This window comes from Vulpes lagopus, chromosome 12 (assembly GCF_018345385.1).
Source record: "Vulpes lagopus strain Blue_001 chromosome 12, ASM1834538v1, whole genome shotgun sequence".
NCBI classification, from domain to species: Eukaryota; Metazoa; Chordata; class Mammalia; order Carnivora; family Canidae; genus Vulpes; species Vulpes lagopus.
Genome location: NC_054835.1, coordinates 17446574 through 17464719, shown reverse-complemented (window position 1 = coordinate 17464719; position 18146 = coordinate 17446574). Strand labels below are relative to the sequence as shown.

Below are 18146 nucleotides of genomic sequence, written 5' to 3'. Positions count from 1 at the left end.
ACTATCATACTGTAAAGAAAAATCCTTCCCTTCACAATCACATTCTTTGAAATAATTGTCCACTTTTCCAGTTTATACCTCACCTCCAAGTCCCTTTTCAAACCACTGAAGTCCTAGTTCCTTCCATTCTTATCACAGAAATTGCCCTAAGGTCATGAAGAATAACTGGATGGTAAATATACCTTCTACTTCTTATATCATTTGATTTCTCTGCAGCATTTTTGACACTATTGACCACTTCCTCTGTAATGGTAATATTTTTTTGTCTGTCCAACATCTCTTTGGGAAACCACCCTTCTGTCCTTAATCCATTTGCTTTATTTTTTTATTTAAATTCAATTAGCCAACACATAGTGGATCATTAGTTTCAGATGTAGTGTTCAATAATTTATCAGTTGTGATGTGTCTCTTGGCTATTTGTCTTCTTTGAAAAAAGTCTGTTCATGTCTTCTGCCCATTTCTTAATTGGATTATTTGTTTTTTGGATGTTTAGTTTGATAAGTTCTTTATAGATCTTGGGCATTAGCCCTTTATCTGATATGTCATTTGCAAATATCTTCTCCCATTCTGGAATCCATTTGGTTTAAATGTGGCTGGCTTCATCCTTTTATTTCTAGGGATGGGTGGTGATCCAAACTTGATCAATCAGAATATTCACCACCCCTTCAATGCTGTGAATGGTTCAGAAATTGGCAAATAATTTATACCAAGTCAATTAAAGCCTTAAGCCAGATTTTTTAAAACTGGAATTTTAATGGCAAATTTTTAAAATCAATGATTATAAAGAAATATATATATATATATATATATGAAAATCTAAAGCTGCTGCTGACCATTTTTATCAATATCTGAGGGCAACCTGCCTAAAAATTCAACAGAGCAAATTAGAAACTAGAGGTAGATTTCAGTGATTCCTGAAAACAGTTATATTCCTGGATTTTCCAGCTATATGAACTAATATTTTATATTTTTAATTTAAGATATATGAGATGGATTTCTATTGCTTGAAATTGAAAAGGTCTTTAATAATACACCCTTCTTGAAACTCTTCTTGTGGTTTCTATGATTCTAATCTATCCTATTTTCCTCCCAACTCTTTAGTCACTCCTCAGATTCCCATGTCCTTTTCTTTTTGTCTATTCTTTAAAAATGTTGCATAAGACTTATAAGTCATGCAATGACCTTTGAGCAGCAGCAATAACATCCTGACTTAAACAACAAAAAAACCCTGATTTTAATAAACATGTGTGTTATTTTTTAAATGTTGTGTAAGATTCATTTCTTGGTCCTCTTCTCACTCTAGACATTTTCTCTGTGTGAGTCCAGCCAATAAAAATAATAACAGAAATTATTTATACTTTAAATAAATATTTAAATAATTTAAATAAATTTAAATTAATTATTTATTATACTCCTGGGTGGCTCAGGGGTTGAGCATCTGCCTTTGGCCCAGGGCGTGATCCCAGGATCCAGGATCGAGTCCCACATAGGGCTCCTTGCAGAAAGCCTGCTTCTCCCTCAGCCTGTGTCTCTGCCTCTCTCTCTCACTGTGTCCCTCATGAATAAATAAATAAAAATCTTTAAAAAATAACTATAGATGTTTTAGAGTATATAATTTCATATATACACATTTATAATTTTCTCATGACTATCTTGTAAAGTATAATTATTGTTTCCATTTTACAGAGGTAGGAACTGAGTCTAAACTGGGTAACTTGTTCTAAATTACTGGGCTAGGAAAGATTAGAGCTGGAATTTGAACCCTGGTATCTGTGATTCCAATGTCCATAATATTTTTTAACACAACATTTATTCATTTATCAAGTAATTGAGTTCTTACTATATTTCTGACACTGTTCTAACCTCTGGGAGACAGAGTCCCTGCATTAATGTGTCTTAATTTCTAAAGGTGTGTTAAAAACAGATCATTCCTCCTAAAAAAATACATGGTTTTAGCCAGTGCAAGAATACAAATGAAATAAAAGTTATAAAAATTAGTAAGAATAAGATAGAAATGTCTCTTTTTTTGCTGATAACATAATTGAATAAAGCAATCAATATAAATTTAGCAAGGTTTCTGCATACAAAGTCAATATACAAAAAATAACTTTCATGCATTACTTACCTCAACTCTTAGCTTGTGAGGGATGGTAACTGGGACCCTATGACTGCTCCTGTCACCTGTGCCTGCTACCTGGAGCCATCATGCATAAGTACATCTTCATCCATGTTGCCCAGGCTGGTGTCCAGATTGGCAATGCATGCTGGGGACTCTGTTGCCTGGAACATGGCATCCAGCCTGATGGCCAGATACTGAGTGACAAGACCATTGAGGAAGGAGATTATTTCTTCAACATCTTCAGTGAGATGGGTGCTGGCAAGCATGTGCCCAGGGCAGTTTTGTAGATCTGGAACCTACAGTCATTGATGACGTCTACACTGGCACCTACCACCAGCTCTTTTACCCTGAGCGCCTCATCACAGGCAAAGAAGTTGTTTCCCTAAGGCACTACACCATCGGCAGGGAGATCATTGGCCCTGTCTTGGACTGAATTCAGAAACTGGCTCACCAGTGCACAGGTCTGGTTCTGGGTTCACCTCCAAACTCCATACTGATGGAACATCTCTCTGTCAGTTATGGCAAGAATTCTAAGCTGGAGTTCTCCATTTACCTAGCCCTTCAAGTTTCCACAATTGTTGTAATTGAGCCCTACAACTGTCCTTACTACCAACACCACCCTAGAGCACTTTGACTGTGTCTTCATGGTAGACAACAGGCCATCTATGACATCTGTTGCAGAAACCTCGATATTGAGGCACCTGGGTGGCTCACGTTGGTTATGCATTCAACTCTTGATTTCACCTCAGGTCATGATTTCATGGGTTGTGGGATCAAGCCCCGCATCTGGCTCTGCCCTCACCAGGGAGTCTGCTTGAAAGCTTCTCTCCTTCTGCCCCCCTAAACACGCACATGCACATGCGCTCACTGACTCTCTCCTAAAAGAAGAAGAAGCAGCCTTGATATTGAATGCCTAAACTACATTAACCTTAACCACCTTATTAGCCAGATTGTGTCTTCCCTCACTGCTTCTGCCAGATTTGATGGAACCCTGAATGTTGATCTGACAGAATTCCAGACCAACCTGGTACCCAATCCCTGCACCCACTTCCTTCTAGCCACATATGCCCCTGTCATTTCTGCTGAGAAAGCCTACCATGAATAGCTTTCTGTAGCACAGATCACCATTGGATGCTTTGAGCCAGGCAGCCAGATGGTGAAATATGACCCTTGTCATTAAAAAAACACATGGCTTGCTGCCTGTGATTTCCCAAGATGTCAATGCTGCCAATTGCCACCATCAAGACCAATTGCAGTATCCAGTTTGTGGACTGGTGCCCCATTGGCATTAATTCTAGCCTCCTACTGTGGTACCTGGTGGAGACCTGGCCAAAGTATAGTGAGCTGTGTGCATACTGAGCAACACCACAGCCATTGCTGAAGCCTGAGCCCACCTGGACCATAAGATTGACCTAATATATGCCAAGCATGCCTTCATTCACTGGTATGTGGGTGAAAGCATGGAGGGTGGAGAGTTTTCTGAAACCCATGAGGACATAGCTGGCCTTGAGAAAGATTATGAGGCGGTTGATGTGGATTCTCTTGAAGAAGGAGAAGAACACTAATTACCATTCCTTTCAGCCCTGCTTGTCACACTCAAAACTTTTTCTTAAACATTTGCTGACAGGCATTAAAGCTTTCTGGTTATATTGTCTTCACTTTCAACTGTGATCATGTCTTACTTTTCTGTGTGTAGCTGTAAGATTTTTCCATCATGTTTCAAAGTAAAGGCTTTAAGAAATAAAACAAAACCCACAAAACAATTATATTTCTACATATTAGCAAGAAATAATTAGAAAATAAAAAATTTTAATACCATTTTAATAACATCAAAAACATTAAATATCTAGAAATAAATCTAGCCAAAAATGAGCAAAACTTCTATTCTGAAATTACAAAGCTTTGCCAAGAGAAATTAAAGCTGTCTTAAATAAATGAAAAGATATACCTTACTCATGTCATGAATTACAAGACTTAATATAATTGTTAAGATAGTAGTTCTCCCTCAATTGATCTCTAGATTCAATGTAATTCTAATCAAAATTTCTCAGGGCTCTCTATATATGTGTCTGTGTGTGTATACATTGACATGTTGATTCTAAAATGTATGTGGAAATGCAGAGGACCCAAAAAAGTCAAGGAAATCTTGAAGAACAACAACGTGGAAGGATTTATACCACCAAATATCAAGATTTGTAACAGAGTTACAAAAATTAAGATGGCATGATAATGACATCAGTATAGAGAAGCAAATGGAACAGAATAGTCCAATTGGAAGTCCTACTTTTAAAACAAGAGGTGGGGGATCCCTGGGTGGCTCCGTGGTTTGGTGCCAGCCTTCCGCGCAGGGCGTGATCCTGGAGTCTGGGGATCGAGTCCCACATCCCGCTCCTTGCAGGGAGCCTGCTTCTCCCTCTGCCTGTGTCCCCGCCTCTCTCTCTCTCTCTCATGAATAAATGAATAAAATCTTTAAAAAGTAAATAAAAATAATCTTTAAAAAATAAATTAAAAAAATAAAACAAGAGGTGTTTTCAGAAATGATGAAAAATGTATTTTGAGTCCTACCTCACCCCACACACAAAAATAAATTCTATATATTTTAGACCTAAGTGTGAATAATAAAACAATAAATCATTTTAGTAAAATGCATAGGAGAATATTCTCATGATTTGAGAGTAGGCAAAGATTTCTTAAGCAGAACACAAAGAATGTTGTACATAAAAGAAAAACTTGGGAAATAGACATTAAAATTAAGAACTTCTGTTCATGGGTGTCTGGATGGCTCAGTTGGCTAAGCCTCTGATTCTTGTTTTCAGCTCAAGTCGTGACCTCGTAGGTTGTCGGCTGAAGCCCCATGTCTGGCTCTGTCCTCTCCAGGAAGTCTGCTTGAAAGATTGTTTCCCCCTTGCTCCGCTTGCTTGCTCTCTCTCAAAATAAGTAAATATATCTTTTTTTTTTTTTTTTTAAAAAAGAACTTCTGTTCATCAGAAATCACCATTAAGAGAATGAAAAGGCAAGCAGGATCTGAGAAAGGATATTTACTGTATCTTTGTTCATCAGAGGTTTTTAACTGACTATATAGAAAACTCCTACAAATCAATAAGAAAGCCCAACAGAAAAATAGACAGTAGATTTGAACAGAAACGTCATCAAAGAGAACATTCAAATAGCCTATAAATAGAGGAAAATGTGTTCCAGTTCATGAGTCACCAGAGAAATGCAAATTTAAATCACGAGATAAAATTATGTGTTCAACAGAATAACTTAAAAAGCAGACAGTGCCAAATGTTGGCAAAGTTATGGAATACAGGGATTTTCATACAGTGCTGGTGGGAATCTAAATTGGTATAACTTCAGAAAACTGTTTGGCACTATTTATAAACCTGAACATACCTCATTTTCAGCATTTATACTCCTGGAGAAATGAATCTATACACCTACCAAAGGACATGTGGAGAATGATTATGGCAGCTTCTTTTTTGTTCTAGCCAAATTTGGAAACTATTCCAATGTCTATGACCAGTGGACTGAATTTTAAGAGTATAGTATATTCATACAATAGAATACTATGCATCAGTGAATAACAACTACTGCCATGCAATGTGGATAAAAGTAGTTAAATTATTGGGCAAAACCAGATACAACAGAGCACATGCTGAATGATTCCATTAATATGAAGTTCAAAAACAGGTAAAATTAATCTATAGTGCCGGAAGTCAAGGAAGTTTTACCAAAGAAGGAAAGAAAAAAAGGAAAGAGGGTAGAAAAGAAGATGGGGAGAGGAAGAGAGAGAGAAAGATAGCAAGAGAAAGCACAAGCAGTGGTGAGAGGGAGAAACAAGCTTCCTGCTGAGCAGGGAGCCTGACTCAGGGCTCCATCCCAGGACGTGGGATCATGACCTGAGCCAAAGGCAGTTGTTTAACTGACTGAGCCACCCAGGCACCCCTTCCAAGTTTATCCTTTTTCAAGATTGTTTTAGCCATTCAGGGCCCTTTACAATTCTATATGAAAGCAAGGATCAGCTCATCCATTTCTGTGAAAGAGACTGTTGAATTTTGATAAAATTGCATTGAATCTATAGATCCCTTTGGGTAGTATTTACCTCTTTACAAATTAAGTCTTCCTATCCATGAACACAGGATTTTTTTCATTTATTTGTCTTCTTTAATTTTTTTCATCAATAGTTTGTGGTTTTCAGCATTTATATCTTTATTCTTCTTGGTTAGATTTATTCCTAAGTAATTCTTTTAGGTGCTTTTGAAAATGGATTGCTTTCCAAATTTCCTTCTTGGGTTGTTCATTGCTATTGTACAGAAACACAACTAACTTTGTGTGTTGGTGTTGTATCTTGCAACCTTGCAAGTTGAATTCATTATTAGCTCTAGTGGCTTTCTTGTGAATTTTCCAAGATATTCTATATATAGGATCATGTCATCTGTAAATATAGGGCTTTTTTTTTCCTAAAATGGATGACTTTTAATTTCTTTTTCTTCTCTAATATCTCTGGCTAGAACTTCCAGTACAATGTTGAATAGCGGCTGTGAAAGTGTGTATCCTTGTCTTTTTCCTGATCTTAAGGGGAAGTTTTCAGTCTTTCACCATTGAGTATGATGTTAATTGTGGGTTTTTAAATAAATATCATTTATCATTCTGAGGAATTTCCCCTCCGTTTCTAGTTTTCTGAGAGGGTTTTTTTTGTTGTTGTTGTTGTTAATCATGAAATGATGTTGGATTTTGTCAAATACCTTTTCTATGTCAATTGAGATGATTACGTGGGTTTTTTTTCCCCTTCATTCTATTAATGTGATGAATGACCCCGATTGTCTTATGTTGGATCACAATTGCATATCTGGGATAAATTTCTCTTGATCATGGTGAATATCCCTCTTACTATGCTCTTGGATTTGATTTGCTAATATCTTGTTGAGGATTTTTGCATCTATATTCAAAAGGAATATTGGTCTGCAGTTTTCTTTTCTTGTGTTGTCTTTATCTGCTTTTGGTATTAGATTAATGGTGGCCTCATAGAATGAGTTAGAAACCATCCTGTCCCCTTCCATTCTTTGGGAAGAGCTTGGTAAGGATTGATTTTATTTTACTTTATGTTTATTCTTTTTTAAGATTTTATTTTTTAAAAGTAATCTCTACAAAAAAAAAAAAAAAGTAATCTCTACACCCAACATGGGGCTCAGACTCACAACCCAGAGACCAAGAATCACACACTTCACTGACTGAGCCACCAGGGGCCCCCGATTTTAATTCTTTAAATGTTTGATTACACTGTTGGAGCCATCCAGTCCATGGCTTCTCTTTGCTGGGAGAGCACTGATTACTGATTCAGTCTCTACCTGCTATAGGTATGTTGAGATTTTCTATTTCTTTTTGAGTCAGTTTAGATAATTTTTTTGTTTCAAGGAATTTGTCCACTTATTCTAGGTTATTATTCCTATCTCTTTGAGACTGGTGGTAATGTTCCCACCTTCATTTCTTATTTTGCTTATTTGTGTCTTTTCTTTTTCCTTGCCAGTCTAACTAGATGTTTATCAATTATTGGCCTTTTCAAAGAACTAACTTGGCTTTATTGATTTCCTCTACTATTTTTCTATTTTCTGTTTTGTTTATCTCCACTCTACTCTTTATTATTTCCTTCCTTCTGTTTCAGTTCTGAGTTTATCTTGCTCTCCTTTTTTTAGTCCCTTGAGATGTAAAGTTAGGTTTGCAGTGGTGCCTGGGTGGCTCAGTTGTTTGAGTGTCTGACTCTAGAGTTCAGCTTAGGTCCTGATCTTATGGGTTGTGAGATCAAGCCCAGAGCTGGGCTCCATGTTCAGCAGGGAGTCGGTCTGGGGATTCTTTCCCTTTGCCCCTTCCCTTATGTGCATGCATGTGCGTGCACACATTCTCTCTCTCTCTTAAATCAGTCAATCAATCTTAAAAAAGATGTAAAGTTAGGTTATTGATTTGAGGTCTTCTTTTTTTAATGTAGTCACTATGGCTATAAATTTCCCTCTGAGCACTGCTTTCACTGTATCCCATAAGTTTTGTATGTTATATTTTCATTTTCATTCATCTCTAAGAATTTTCTATTTCCCTTGTAATTTCTTCTTTGGTTCATTGGTGTTTAAGAATGTGTGTTTAAAGTACCACAGATTTGTGAATTTTCCAGTTTTTCTTTTGTTATTGATTTCTAACTTCATCCTGTTTTGGTCAGAGAGGATACTTTATGTGATATCTATGTTTTTAAGTTTGTTGAGATTTGTTTTGTGGCCTAACATATGATTTATCTGAAGGATATCCCATGTGTGTTTGAATTGAATATGTATTGTGTTGTTGTTGGGTAGAATGTTCTCTCTATGTCTATTAGGGATAGTTAGTTTTTGTATATGATAGGAGCTAGAGGTCCAACTTCATTTTTTTTCCCATGTGGATATCCAGTTTTTGTAGCACCATTTGCTGAAGAAACAGTTTATCCCCCGTTGAATGATCTTGGCACCTCTGTCAAAAATTAGTTGGTCGTGGGATCCCTGGGTGGCGCAGCGGTTTAGCGCCTGCCTTTGGCCCAGGGCGCGATCGTGGAGACCTGGGATTGAATCCCACGTTGGGCTCCCGGTGCATGGAGCCTGCTTCTCCCTCTGCCTATGTCTCTGCCTCTCTCTCTCTCTGTGTGTGTGACTATCATAAATAAATAAAAATTTAAAAAAATTAGTTGGTCGTGGACATATGGGTTTAGTTCTAGACTTTCAATTCTGTTATATTTACATATGTCTATCCTTATGCCAATACCAAAAGTTTTATAGTTTTTTTTTTCATATTGGTCTTGACACATTTTTGTTTGGTTTATCTCTAGGTATTCTCCAGTTTTGTAGAAAGAAACTTCAAAAAATTATATACTTAAACAGTTATTGCTAATACCTAGGATATATATATATATATCTCATATATATATCATATATATATATATATAAATCTATCATTGGTTTTTTAACAACTAATAATCAATTTTAACAACTAATAATTTATTTAAAAGGTTAATTTAAGCATCTGTAATGGTGACTTCTACCTCAACTTTTGGTTCGGTATTGATAGAAGTAATCTGCCTAACAATCTCATAAGGGCTGTGCAAATCAGTGAGTTGTTTATGTATCCTTATCTGAAAGTGATCTTCAAGTCTTAGAACTTTCACTACAATGAGTTTTTCTTATAGTGATTCTCAAGGCATCCAAACTGGTCCTTTCATTTTGAGATTCTTTACATTTTTGCCTCTGATCAAGTAAGGCAGCATAGACTTTCTCCAAAGATTTTATGTTGTGGTTGGCTAGAGTAATTCTAATTTGGTGAATTGCTACCTCTGGTTCCATAGGTGTCTTCCCAGGTCCTTAAAAGCCATGGCTTTGGTGGACCTTCTGACAGACTTGTTTCTCCAAGTGAGTGAACTGAGGTGAGTCAGGAGCTGAGCCAGGTGACCAGAGCTCTGCTGTAGGTCTGGCTTCATTGTTCTCAAAGACTACTTTTGTATTTTAATCATGTATCTTGCATTTGTTATTTGGTGCTTTTAAAAAAATAATGGTAAAAGGCACATAATGTACAATTTACCATTTAAACTATGTTGAAGTGTACAATTCACTGTCATTAAGTAAATACACAGTGTTGTCCAACCATCACCATTGTCTAGTTCCAGAGGTTTTTCATCATCCCAAACAGAAACTCCATTTGGTAAGATTTGTATCTTTCTTCAGTAGTAAAATATCTTCTTGCATTATCTCTTTAAATATTTCCTTATTTCTCTAGTCTTGATTCAGTCCATTAAACACTTTTATAAGACGAATATTAAGAGTTCTGGATCTATCCTCCATTCTCTTATTTCCATTGACCTTTTTATCTGCTTTGGCCTGGTCTTCCAGCTTGCTGATCTTCAAGGCAGTGTGTTTATGGTTTTGTTGATAGCAATGATTCTTTTTAATTTCCAAGTGATTTCCCTTTCTTTTTTGGTTTGTTAAGTTTCTTTTTTCTTTTTTAAAAAGATTTCTATTTATTCATTTATAGAGAGAGGAGAGCACAAGCAGGAGGAGCAGCAGGGAGAGAGAGAGGAAGAAGCAGACTCCCCGCTGAGCAGGGAGCCCAATGTGGGGCTCAATCCCAGAATGCTGGGATCATGACCTGAGCTGCTTAACCAACTGAGCCACCAAGGCACCCCTAGTTTCTTTTTTAAAATAAACTTTTATTTTTTGAATACTTTTAGATTTATAAAAACATTATGAAAATAATACAGAGAGTCCCTGTTTATCCCACATCCAGTTATACCTATTATTAATACCTTGTATTAAAGTGGCACATTTGTCACAATTAATAAGCATATTTTATCCAGATTTCCTTTGTTTTTTTTTAAGATTCTCTCTCTCTCTCTCTCTCTCTCTCTCTCTCTGAGAGAGAGAGTGAACAAGAGAGTTCATGAGTGGGGAGAGGGGTCAATCTCCCTGACCTAGGGAGAGGGAAAGAGAATCTGAAGCAGACTCTACACTGAGAGTGGAGCCCAACATGGGGCTTGATCTCATGAACCTGAGATCATGACTCCAGCTGTAACCAAGGGTTAGTTGTTTAACCAACTAAGCCACCCAGGCAACCTAGATTTCCTTAGTTTTTATCTAGTGTCCTCTTACTATTCCAGGATACCATATTATACTTAATTGCCATGTCTGTTTAGAGTTTTCTTAGAGTTTTCTTTGCTCTAACAGTTTCTAATATTTCCTTGTTTTTGGTGACCTTGACTATGTCAAGAAGTGCTATCAGATATTTTTCTTTTTAAAGATTTTATTTATTTACTTGAGAGAGTGCACAAATGAACATGAGGAGGGAGGAGGGGAAGAAACCAAGGGAGAAGCTCCCCCTCCAGTAGGGACATCAGTATGCAGGGCTCTATCCCAGGACCCTGAGATCACAACCTGAGCTGAAGGCAGACGCTTAACCCACTAAGCCACCCAGGTGCCCCACTATCAGATATTTTTGTAGAAATTCCCTAATTAGGATTTGTCTGATTTTTAAATTATGATTAGATGGGGTTATGGATTTTGGGGAGGAAGACTACAGAGGATAACTGCTGTTCTTCTCATATTCTATTTAGCATATTATATATGCTATCAACATGACTTTCCATTGTTGATGTTAGTCTTGATCACTTGGCTGAGATAGATTTTGTCTGGTTTGTCCACTGAAAAGTTATTATTTTTCCCCCTTTTCCATACTGTACTTTTTGGAAGAAGTCACTATGCAGAGCCTATACTTAAGAGGAAGAGAATTGAGGCACCTGGGTGACTCAGTTGGTTAAGTGTCTGACTCTTGGTTTTGGCTCAAGTCATGATCTTGGAATTGTGCGATCAAGCCCTGTGTTGAGCTCTGTGCTTAGCCAGGAGTCTGCTCCAGATTTTCTCTCCCTTTCCCTCCTCTTTTCCCCCACTTATGCTTTCTCTCTCTCTCAAATAAATAAATAATTTTTAAAAGAAGAGAGTTATGCTCTACCTCCTAGAGTACCTACCTAAATTATTTGGAATACTTCTGCATAGGAGATTTGTCTGTTTTCCCCCATTTGTTTACTTAATGCAGATTTATAGATATTTATACTTGGTTTAGAATCCAATGCTATTTTATTACATTGCTCAAATCATTCCATCTTTGGCGGTTAGGAGCTCTTTCAGTTGGCTGCTGTGTGCCTTTGCTGTACCCTAATCATTGTAGTGTTTGTCTGTCGGTCTGTTTGTTTGGAGAATGATACTAGAAATCAAGATCTGAGCATGAGATGCTCAAGCTCTCTTAATTGTATTTTTTAATAACATTCTTTTTATTTCTTCTGATTTCTCTGCTCTGAGGATATTAATTACAATTCTTTTAGAGACTCCTTACATTTATTAATGGTATTTCCTTGGGTAGTATCAATTACTGTATTTGTTGGATTTAGTCATGGAGGTAGTTTAAATATTTAGTGATTCTTATATGTGTACTTATATTTGCATTTGGGAATCCGTGTTTGCTTTTCTGTAGATGAAGTTTCTGTTTTCTGCACACTGCTGCCAGTGATTATGGAGGAGGCATAAAGCATACAGACAGTGAAGTCTGTCAACAATTCATTTTCTTTCTGTGTAGAGACATTATCCTGCCTCTCTAGCCCAAACCCCCTTGTCCCAGTGCAGGGGTGAATACCTCTGATGCCTAATGATTAGCTCAAATAGGGATGAAGGTATACACATGGTCAGTCATTCTCCTGCTACCTACATCTACATTCTTTAAACCTGGGGTACCTTGGGACACCTGGGTAGCTCAGCGGTTGAGCATCTGCCTTCAGCTCAGGGCATGATCCCGGGTCTGGGGATCTAGTCCCACATCGGGCTCCCTGCATGGAGCCTGCTTTTCCCTCTGCCTATGTCTTTGCCTCTCTCTGTGTGTCTCTCATGAATAAATAAATAAAATCTTAAAAAAAAAACTTTGGGGTACCTCAAAGCTGGTCCCAAATTTCACAGTGATATTCACCTGTATTTTTTTTAGTCCTATAGTTTCTTCAATCTACTTCTACCTTCCTTACATTTTTTCAGAGACCTTCAAAATTTCTGACTACTGTAGACCACTTTCATGATTGCCAGTTTTCTTATTTTTATAATAACACACACACACTCTCTCTCTCTCTCTCTCTCTCTCTCTCTCTCTCTTTTGTAATTTCTATAAATTTTGGTATGTAAGGGATGTAAGTACTTGTTCTCACTCCACTATCTTGGTCTAATATCTCAATACTGCATTTTTATTTTTTGTAAGATTTTATTTATTTATTTGAGACAGAGAGAGTACACAAGCAGGGGGGCTGCAGGCCCCAACATGGGACTCGATCCCAGGTCCCTAGGATCATGACCTGAGCTTAAGGCAGACACTTAACTGACTGAGCCACCCTCAATACTGCATTTTTAAAATGAAAACCTGAAAGAGGCTGGATATATGAGAGTGGGAAGAAATATATTTAAATTTAAATATATGCGGTAGACTCTTCACTGCCTACTTAGCAGACATTTCCTCACCTTTTTGCCTGCTAACTGAGCCTCAATTTTGTAGCATATGGAAATCACTCGATATCCGGAACTTGCTCTAAATCCTGGCATGAAGGAATAAATTATGATTAGTTAAAACTGTTCATAATCCCTTTTTCCCTTACCAGTTATTAATCTAGGGGTAGATATGCAACTTAATAAGGCCAAGGAAACATAAAGGAAAATCTTGGAGCAGAAAGTCAGGGATATTCTCTTCTTATATAATAAAACAGAACCACAAAAGGAGAAAACCCTTTTGTTCTCAAGTCTCTTTTCCCATAAAGAAGTGATTCTGGGAGCTGCAATAGCTACCTTGTAATCCTCAGGTACAAGCACAAAAAACGAAAAAGAATAGAAACAGGCTAGGTACTTAATGAAAAGCAGTGAGCTGTTGAATGACTTCTGATTAAGTCAACAGTGTTTTTATGGTGAAAATCACTGTTATCTGATTTTGTGTTACTTTCAGCTATGTTTGGATATACCATGTAAATGGATGTAAAAAATCTTTTTTTCTAATAATATTCTAAAGTAACATAGATTAAAATCTACTTCTCATGTTTCTTATGTTTCACTTTTCTTTCTCCTCAGAAATACACCTGGAAGGGCAGTCAAAAACTTCAGTTTGTTCAATAAAGGACTCTAGCACTAGAGTCTCAAAGAATTTTGTGGTTAGAAAACCTGCAAAAGTGATCTTCAATTTAGATCCAACTGCGCTGAATTCAAAGCTAGAACAGCCATGGAAGAAAAATTTTTTTGAAAGATTGGAGGCAAGAGCCCAGAAAATGCAGCAGAAAATAATAGATAAGGATAACCTGAATAAAGAACTAGAAAAAAAGGCTGAAAAAAACCTCCCTAGGGATAATTTGGCCAAAGAGTGGTTTAATGCTGAAAGCATGACATTGGACAGTCGTGCATATTTGCTGGACAAACTTTTACCTACCTTAGTTCCTGGAGTGGAAAAGATGTTAATGCAAGTGGAAAAGAAGAAGCTTTGGGCAGAAGGTGATATTACAACCAAGTTTAATCCAAATAATCATTTGGGGGAATACTTAATGAGAAACAATCCTTATTATATAAAAGATTCAGGAATGTCTGGTTATCAAAGAGTGATGAAGGATGTCACAGAAGACCTGAAGATACATGTTCCCAACACTGTCGGCAACAGGTACAATTTGTTGTATTTTTAGTTAATGATCTAAATTCTTACATTGAAAGCAAGTAAAACAGTAACATAATCATACAAATAGGACATACATAATTTTGTAGTTATTCAAGAAGTATGTATTGAGCTACTAGTATGTGCTTCACTATTTACGAGGTGCTATGAAGATTAATGAAGCATATTAAACAATTTTCTTGAATTCATGGATTTAGTTATCTCAATGATTCAAAGTATATATTTATTTGGTTATCTGTCTCCTTGCATTACAAAGTAAGCTATATGAGAGTAGAGACGTTTAAAAAATTTAACTTTTGAAAAAAAATAATAAAAAAAATAAAAAATTTAACTTTTGGGTTAGGCAATATATTCACTTGGTTCAAAAGTCCAAATGTATAGAGTTATACAATGAAAAGTTTCTGTCCCATTCTTATCTTCCATCTACCCAGTACTCCACCTCTGACATAAATAATGACTGTTCTTCATTTTCAGTGGATTTTTCCAGTTTATTTATACATACAGGAGCAAATGCAAGTACAGATTTTAAATTTCTTCCTTTTATCTTTTTTTTACTTGCCATTTACCTCTTTGTCATGCAGAAGATATTTTATTTCTATGTGATTGAATTTATTTACTTTCATTTTATGACTTCTGGATTTTGAGTCCTTGTTATTTTCAAGATATCAAAAGAATCCTCCCATGTTTTCTTTCTGGAGTTTTTATTGTTTTAATTCCCATTTTAAGTATTGATCCATTTGGAATTTATCCTAGTGTAAGATGTTAAGATATGAATTCAACTTTTTCCTTTTCCAAATAGCTACATAGTGATCCCAACAATGTCTATTTTGCCCTGCTGTTTGAAACTTTATTACTAAATTCCTATATATTATAGAGTGTACTTCTGCATTTTTCTATCTTATCCCATTGACTATCTCCCTGTTCATGCACCACGCTGCATTGCTTTAGTCACTGAGACTTGTGGGATGCCTGGGTGGCTCAGCGGTTAAGCGTCTGCCTGCGGCTCAGGGCATGATCCGGGAGTCCCAGGATCAAGCCCCACAACTGGCTCCCTGCATGGGCCCTGCTCCTCCCTCTACCTATGTCTCTGCCTCTCTCTGTGTCTCTCATAAATAAATAAAATCTTTTTCTAAAAAATCACTGAGACTTTTAAGTATACAGTCAGTCCCTGATTTACAATGGTTTCACTTAATGATTCTTTTACTCTATGTTGGTGCAAAAGTGGTATGTGTTCAGTAGAAATCATACTTAGAATTTTGAATTTTGATCTTTTCCTGGGCTAGCAATATGCGGTGTGATGCTCTCTCATGATACTTAAGCAGTAAGAGGTGAGCCACAGCTCCCAGTCAGCCATGCAATCACAAAGGTAAACAACCCATAGATTTAAACAATTTTATACCCATACAACCAATCTGGTTTTCACATTTAGTACAGTATTTAATCAATTATATGAGATATTCAACAGTTAATAAAATAGGCATTTGTTAGACGATTTTGCCCATCTGTAAACTAATATAAGTGTTCTGAACACATTTTTTTAATAATAAATTTATTTTTTTTCTGAACACATTTAAAGTGGGCTTGACTGAACTATGATTTGGATAGGTTAGGTGTATTAAGTGCATTTTCAACTTAAGGTATTTTCAATTTATAATGGGTTTATTGGAACTAACCCTATCATAAGTAGAGAAAGATCTGTATTCCAATAAATCTGACTGTGCTAGTCTTCATTATTTACTCTTTTATTCTGGTGTTTTTACTTTTTTAAGATTTTATTTATTTATTTGAAAGAAGGAGTGTGCACAGAGGGAGAGGGAGAGGGTGAAGCAGACTCCATGTTGAGCAGGGAGCCCAATACAGGATTCTATCCCAGGACCCCAGGAACATGACCTGAGCCGAAGGCAGATGCTTAACCAATTAAGCCACTCAGGCGCCCCATGTTCTTGCTTTTTAGTATGAACTTTAGAAATGATTCATATACTTGAAAACAAGAAAAAGAACAGCAAAACAAACCTTATAGGAATTTTTATTGAAATCTGTTTAAATTTATTTATTAACTTAGGGAAAATCAACATCTTTAATAATGACAAAAGTTTCTATCTGAAAACATATGTCTTTCCATTTGCTCATCTTATTTTGTATTTATCATTGTTATCTTAAGGTTTTTTTCATTTAAGCTTGCATCTCTTATTAGGTTTATTACTAGTTGTTTTATTATTTTTTTATTGCCATTGTAAATGGGACTTTCTGCTTTCATTATATTTTCTATCTATATGTAGTTTGAATACGTGAAAGGTATTAATTTCTGTATATTTCTTATACTCTGCTACCTGACTGGATTCCATCATTTATAGAAAAATTTTATTTTTATTAAAAGATTCATTTATTTGTTTGAGAGAAGAGAGAGAGAGAACACGAGTGGGGAGGGGCAGAGGGAGAGGGAGAAAGAATATGAAGCAGACTCTGAACATGGCACTGGATATAGGGCTTGATTCCACGACCAAGAGATCATGACCTGAGCCAAAACCAAGAGTTGGATGCTTTACCAACTGAGCCACCCAGGGACCCCTGTTTATACAAAAATTTTCATTGTTTTTTTGGATTTTTCTAGCGAGGCAACAATATTATCTGCAAAAATAGAAATTTTCCTTCTTTGTTTTCAATTTTTATGCTTGTAATATCTTCCTCTTACATAGTTACATTACCTATTACTTCCAATAGAATGTTAAATATAGTGATGACATGGGCATCCTTGTTTATGACTTTAGTAGGGATGATTCTTGTATTACTGCCTCATCATGAACAGTTTTTAAAACTATATATTAATGCCATAACTCTACTTCATTTGGATCTGAAAAAGATATATTTTATTACATTAGAAAAAAATGTGCAGGGTGTCTGGGTGGCTCAGTTAGTTAAGTGTCCAACTCTTGATTTGGGTGCAAATCATGATCTTAGGGTCTCAGGGTCCTGGAATGGAGCTTAGCTTCAGGCTCCATGATGGGCATGGAGTCTGCTTAAGATTCTCTCCCTTTCCCTCTATCCTTCCTCCAACTCTAAAAAAAAAAAAAAAAAGGGAAAGAAAGGAAAAAATGTGCCTAATTTCTATATTATAGAATGACTTTTTAATTTAACTTAATTTTATTTCATCATAGTAAATGTACTCTTTAATCCTCATCTCCTATTTCCTCTACCCCCACACCTACCTCTCCTCTGGTAACCATCAGTTTGTTCCCTATAATTAAGAGTCTGATTCTTGGTTTGTCTCTCTTTCTCTTTTTTTTTCCTTTGCTCATTTGTTTTGTTTCTTAAATTTCACATATGAGTGAAACATATTGTATTTGTCTTTCTCTGGTGGACTTATTTCACTTAGCATTATACTCTCTCTCTCTCTCTCTATATATATATATTATTATAGTAATATATATATATATTACTCTGCCATCAGAAAGGATGAAATCTTACCATTTTCAACAACATGGGTGGAGCTAGAGTATAATGCTAAGTGAAATAAGCATTATAATATTATAATATATAATATAAAATATGTTTTTGTTTTGTTTTGTTTTGATCCAGTAGTGGACTGCTGGATCATAAGGTAGTTCTATTTTTAACAGTTTGAGGGAGCTCCATACTGTTTTTCACAGTAGTTGCACCAGTTTTAATTCTCACAAACAGTGCACAAGGTTCCCTTTTCTTGCATTCTCGCCAACACTCATTGTTTCTTGTGTTGTTGATTTTAGCCATTCTGACAGGTGGGAGGTTGTATCTCATTGTAATTTTGATTTGC

At 36.2% G+C, this 18146-nt stretch overlaps 1 protein-coding gene and 1 pseudogene across 1 annotated transcript in view; one reads left to right on the top strand and one right to left on the bottom strand.

Moving 5' to 3' along the window:
* The window catches only part of EFCAB5 (EF-hand calcium binding domain 5), a 176022-nt gene that overhangs the window by 31163 nt on the left and 126713 nt on the right, over window positions 1-18146 (top strand). The window contains exon 5 of the mRNA XM_041725260.1: window positions 13768-14344. Within this exon, the coding sequence (XP_041581194.1) occupies window positions 13768-14344 (577 nt within the window). The remainder of the gene's footprint in view (window positions 1-13767; window positions 14345-18146) is intronic.
* LOC121473142 lies at window positions 9150-10807 on the bottom strand (annotated as a pseudogene).